Source organism: Chelmon rostratus, chromosome 20 (genome assembly GCF_017976325.1).
Source record: "Chelmon rostratus isolate fCheRos1 chromosome 20, fCheRos1.pri, whole genome shotgun sequence".
Lineage (NCBI taxonomy): Eukaryota > Metazoa > Chordata > Actinopteri > Chaetodontiformes > Chaetodontidae > Chelmon > Chelmon rostratus.
Window position 1 is genome coordinate 11,521,820 of NC_055677.1, and position 6,155 is coordinate 11,527,974.

At 43.3% G+C, this 6,155-nt stretch overlaps 1 protein-coding gene across 1 annotated transcript; it reads right to left on the bottom strand.

Moving 5' to 3' along the window:
- Positions 1-2,071: 2,071 nt before the first annotated feature.
- On the bottom strand, positions 2,072-3,382 carry LOC121624149 (musculin). The gene is made up of 2 exons (XM_041961777.1): positions 2,805-3,382; positions 2,072-2,510 (listed from the first exon to the last, which is right to left on the bottom strand). The coding sequence occupies exons 1-2, from the start codon at positions 3,210-3,212 to the stop codon at positions 2,427-2,429; spliced, it is 492 nt and encodes a 163-aa protein (XP_041817711.1). The 5' UTR covers positions 3,213-3,382; the 3' UTR covers positions 2,072-2,426.
- Between the last annotated feature and the right edge of the window lie 2,773 nt (positions 3,383-6,155).

Sequence of the window (6,155 nt, forward strand, 5' to 3'; positions counted from 1 at the left end):
AGAACTTTCACTTTGGATACTTTAAGTACATTTTAATGATACTACTTAAACACATTTACTTAAGTTAGCTTTTCAATGCAGGACCTTAAATTGTACTGGTGTATTTTCACAGTGAGTTATTAGCACTTCAACTGATGTCTAGGATGTGAATACTTCTTCTACCACTGGCTGAGTTTCATAAACAATGATGTTAATTTGCAGATACACAGTAAGTGCTGCACAGATAGGGCTGAAGGTGTAACTCAGAGATAATGGAAGTGGCTCTTCATCATTAATTTCTCCATAAAGGCTCGTTCTCTGCACAGTGAGAACATGACGATGACTTCTAGGCTTCTTCTTCGGCTCAGCTGAATGTGACCACTAGATGCCACTCACGTAACATCCCAAACTGCAAGAGCGTCAATGACACTTGCCACAGCAACACATTTTCACCTTGGCAGCAGTGTCTTCATTACTCCTGCCAGCATTGCCATAAATCAAAACAAACTATTAGTAGCTTTATTTGTGAAATACAAAAAGCCTCGCTCCCACAGAACTGAGATCAGCTCGGCGCAGGTTAGCCGGGCCCAGACATCCTCATTTCGTCGACATGCCATGTTTTGATTAATGGCGCCTCATTTTCAGCGCAGTCAAGATGCACATTTACAAGTGGCTTTCCCTCTGTGCCACATTTGAAGTTGATGGTGCGAGAACAGAGGCAGACCGAGTGTGAGAAGGCAGCTCATTAGCTGTCCAGGTCCAGCAAGAGTGGCTGCTCTCTCCCAGGAGAGCAGTTCAGAGTTCTGGGAAACTCACCAACACGGCAACAGCTGCGACTCTACATGAACCTGATGAAAACTCTTCCTCTTTCTGCTCTCACTTTATTTCTCTCTTTATCTCATGTCAGTCTGTCCCACCAGAACGCCCGGACCCTGGATCTCCATCCATCTGTACTCACATCGTTTTGGGTTTTAACTGCATATAAAAGGCCTCGTAGATTAAGAGATCACTGTCATCCATTCTTTCTCTGTCGGCTAAGTGTGGATGTGTATGAACTTCTGCTTCTCCCTGAACTTTCGACCAATGCTTTGTGAAGTTTTTTTTTTTGTTTTGACTGCAGTATGAACAACTGCACTCTGCCTGATGACCTGGCTCAAGATCTCTGGAGTCCTGCTGGCAGATACGACTTGTGTTCTGAATACATGATGCTGTGTTTGGTGGGGAGAGTATTGTCCAGTGTACAAGCTTTATGGTGGAAACAGTTGCATCTGCATTGTGTCAGATTTCATTTTTCCTGAAAGGAAAATAAATAAAAGATGTCTAAAAGTCTAAAGAAGCACCACATGTGTTCATTGTTTTGGGAATATTTGGACAAGTGTGCTATGTGTTGATTGATTGTGACAGAATACCGTTTTTTAAAATAAAATATTGTTCTGTAAACAGTTTTCATGACTCTCTGAAATGCACTAGGAGTTTGGTTACGTGTATAAATGGCAGAAATGTCACACATCTGCTTTTCACAGCTTGTGAATGCTGCAGCTGCTGGCCATCGCGATAGACTCATCTGCCACAGACAAATCATTTAAACCATCAAGATTCATGGATCTGCTTTTACTGAGCATGGCAGCTTGTGCTCTGTGCCTCGACAGTTTAAATGCATGGAATAATCACACAATAAGATGCTGTCACTTTGTCAGATTTGTGTGACTTTTGATGCAACACAAAGAGAGAAGACAGCTGTTCTTAGTAAAATTTTATCTGAAATGCAAAAATATTCAAGGACAAACACATCACATACACAATAAATACTGTAGATCTAAATTGTAGTAGAATCCCGCTACACATTTTATCTTTGGTGACTGCAACGCAGTCAAGTCAAAGTAGCAAAACAGACAGTGTTTTGAGTTGTGAGGCAATTTTGTGAAATGCACTCTTAAAGCTGTCTAAAGCACCTGAATCTATACAGATAATAACACTAAACTGACTGCTGCTGTAAAATACCCACTGGCAGAGCTCCCCAAAATGTAACATCAGTCAGGTTTTGAGATCAGCTGTATTATTGTAACACTGTTCAATAGTTGATAAAATGGCAAAACAACTAGAGGGGCTGAAGTTTGTAAAATCCAGACTTTAAATCCAATATAAATGATCTTACACACAGTGTAAACATGCCATAACACTACAGTAATTACAGCAAACATGCACACAAGAAAATATATCTGAAAACAAACGTGGAGTACTGTCTTTATTGTTCTAACTGACATGCTCTGAAATACACACGCCATGGTGCATTAAAGGTTGAGTAGAGGACACACGTGGAGAGACTGAAGCACAGGTGCGCGGACAGTTTTCCAAAGAAATGCACCGGACAGCAGGAGTCATCGCCTCATATTATCTGCAGGCTCCACAGGAAAAGCAACGCTGGTGTTCGTGTGAAGAAGGGGGTCCTACGCTGTTGCCCCACACAGTCTGACAGTGGATGAGATGTCTTGGCTGTCCTCTGATCGGCCTGTCATCATGAATGGCCAGGTCTGTTAAAGCAAAGCACAGCAGGTTTAGAAGTGAAACAATGCATCCAACACATTAACTGTAAGTCTTTGATGAAGAGATCTCCCATTTTTAGGATGATGCTGCAGAAAAAACGGTGATATTATGAGACTGTGATAGAGATTATGTCAAATTACATTATAGGTCACTATGGAAGTCAAATCTATAAACTTTTAAAGTTGTTTTGCATTTGTTGATGCTATTTATTAAAAGCACATACAGAGATATTTCACTTTAAAGCTTATTTTCGCTTGTTTTGCAATACCAGATTATCATACCAGATTGACTGGGTGCGCAAAGCGGTTCTCGAAGCGGTCGTCCTGCAGGAGTTGTCTCAGGTGAGAGATGTAGCTCGAGGCGAGTCGAAGCGTGTCCAGTTTGGACAGCTTGGTGTCTGCTGGTACCCAGGGCAGGCTGGTCTTCAGCCTGGAGAATGCTTTGCTCAGCACTCTCATCCGCGCCCTCTCCCTGGCGTTGGCCGCGTTTCTCTGCGACTGGCGCGCTTCCTTCTGGTGCGCCTTGGAGAGTCTGCGCTCGTGGCGGATCCTCTCCTCCACGCCGTCATCTTCCAGCTCCTCGTCGGAGTAGCGGCCGGGATGGTAGCAGGTAGCCCTCCGCGCGGTGGCAGTCCTCCTGTGACACATCTCGTAGTCCTCAGCATCACTTGCAGCAGAGCCAGTGGACATGGCTGCTCCACCTGTGCCTCGGAGGCGGACACGAGAGGAACTTCGGTGACAGCAGTGGCTGCAAATTTAGATTCAAAACTCGGTAGTTTTTTCTGGAAACGACACCAGATGGGAAGTCAGCAGACCCCCACCACTACCCATTTGGTAGCCCTACAACTTCTTTCGCCCTGAAATGTCACCACTTGACAATCCTGCAGTTCCAACTGCTTGAGGTCAAGGCTGTAAATTGCAGCTCTCTCTAAAACTGAAACATGCTGCCTTGCTTAGCTACCCCTCTAATTTAAGTGTCCAGGATTTGGCATCTGTACAGTTTTTTCTGGGCATTTCTCCTCCCCCTTCCTCTCCAAACCACCATGACCTCAGTCAGACCACAACTCTATCTCCTTGTGTAAACTGCAAAAGTTAAATTGCTCATCTGCAACTTGATGATTGCATTAATCCCTGTAAATGAATGGCTTATTATTGGTCAATCTAGTGGGAGGTGTAATGAAACTGCAAAATGACTGGAAGGATTGATTTTTCCAGAGAGATAATCCTGCTAATGTGTTGTATTTCAAGAGGGCATAACTTCCCTGATGATAATACACGCAACCTCTTTCAGCATTTAAAAATGCACATATATAGTAAACATTTCCTAAGTTTGTCGGTTCCACAGATGTGTTTTGGTAATAGAAATGTCTTGAGGACCTTATCAAAAGTGCATAATCCTTTGCTGTTTTCACAGAGGGATTGGGTTTCTGCAGATGGAGCAGCCTTTCACACGCAGCCTGCGTGCACCAGCCCCAGCTGCTATCGGTTCCCATGACATCTGGAGCGTTGGCATGACATGGGTGTGGCAGAGGCGAGGAGGCACCATCTCCGTTCCCATAGCAGCTCAAACATTTCTCAGCACTTTCTGCATTTGTTTTGTGTCCCCCAAACTTTTCTGAGAGCATCGACCGATGGAGATCAGACAGGGTTGCAAATTTTTAGTGTGGACTGAGATCAAGAGCTAACAGAAGGGGGGGAGAGAATTGCTGCAGGCCTCTGAAATATTATTTGCAGAGGTACCACAGTGCCTGGAAAGGTTTTGAGAAAAAAGTATTTTCTGTACCAAACTCTGCTCTTCAGACAGAATATTATCTGTTGTGAGACTTGCAAGCATCGGACAGTAAAAGTGAGCAGACTATATTAAAAAGAAGAAAAGTCTGGGGGAAACTTTGAGGAGCTGGGAGATGTGGGAGCTTTGAATAACTGGAAGGTTGTGTTTCTGTACAGCACTTACAGGAACCCTCTCAAGATATTCCCAGAAAATCCCAGGTGCCCGATAGCTATTACTCCACATAATATGTGTGAAATTAAGATTTTTTTTTTATGACAATAGCAGGACTCTGCCAAGAATTACCTAACTGCAGCTGAGATGCATGCTTGATTTTGGTAGCTGGCCATGCCAGGGTCACAAAAGGGGAACTACTGTACTCTGAACTGTGCTGGGTGGTATACTGTACCCCAACAGTTCCCACGATGCTGTGTAATTTACTCCAACATGCTGGCCCACATCTCACTTTATTAAACTTCTAAAACATGCACTATTTCAAAACTTGTTATACTTGTTCATTAGCTATTCATAATGATGTTCCAGTTCAATGCTCCTGTGTCAAAATGCAAGTCGCTGGGATTTTAAAGTGTTCTGTGGTTTTCCATTGCTCACATTTCCCTTTCACACAACGAGAATGCTCCCTAATCCAAGGACACATTCCCATGCTTCCCACAATCCCCGCTCCTCCATGCACGTTTTCACAAGAAGACCTGACATCAGCTGGAACCTCGGAGGGATCTTAGCTTATCCTTGGATGTGTCGTGAGGTTGAGATATTAAATTGCACTTGTGCTGGTAGGACAGTCTGAGCTTCAGGCAGGCTGCCATCTCATCCCCTGTCACTGCATCCGTCAGCGAGGTGGACGGCCTGACTGACACACTTGAAGGAGCAAGCTAAGGGATTCTGCTGTTGGATTTACTCCTCATTTCATGAGCTGTCATCTTTTTTTTTTTTACACAACACGAAACAGTATTGACTATGTGACACATATTTCAACCGGCTGCTCCATTCACTGTCAACAAGAAGCAGGTTGAGGTAAAACAAGGTCGCTCATTAGTCATTCTGTAGATGTAGTTCCTCAAGCAAATGAAAAAATATTGTCCAAAACATCAGTGTAATTGATGGCTACACGGTTATTGCATTTACCCTGGGAATAATTAAATTCAGGGCCAACAGTAATAAATATCACTTAAAAGTTGACATGAAGGGAGAGCTAGCATTTGTCCATCAGCGAAGACTTTCAGGGGTTGTGACCTCTATCGGGGCCCTGTGCTGGAGAAGCCGGGGGACAGGTGCAAGCTTATGATGTCAGAGGCCTTACTCTGTTTCGCTCCCAGCCTCCTTTGATTCCCAGGACTGCCGCTGAGGCAGCTCGAGTGCACAAATCTGCTGAAGTGCACAAATCAGAGGCAAGAGTCCATCAACCATTGAGAAGTTTTGGAGGGTTTTCTAGTATTTTGTCATGCATAAGACCACGCTCTGCCTGCGCAGGCTTACAAGACACCACACGTCAATTTGACCCAGATCTAGACATTTTCAAACAACACTACAAAGAGTCCAGAAATAATAACAATCGGTTCATATAAATTATATAATCACATTCATGTGTACAACAAAATTCATAGTTTACTCATAAAGCATATGTAATTGTAATGCATTAGAAGAATCTAAGTACAAACTAGCCCATGTTGCTTTCACATGCTCACTTTTGAGAAACTTTAAGATAGCTTAAACATCATATTCACTCATTCATGAGCCAAAATCCAAGCAAATATTTTGCTTCTGTACATTGGATGGGAGATTAGCATCTATCTTGCAAAAAAGCTCTTTGTGTAATTGATGCATTCATATAGATTTATTGTGCA

Bases quoted from the DNA above. Each gene is read 5' to 3' on its own strand.
- LOC121624149 (XM_041961777.1), bottom strand. From the start codon at position 3,212: ATGTCCACTGGCTCTGCTGCAAGTGATGCTGAGGACTACGAGATGTGT. The intron at 2,511-2,804 runs GTATGATAATCT...TTGCTTTAACAG, and splicing joins TTGCGCACCCAGTCAATCTG to ACCTGGCCATTCATGATGAC.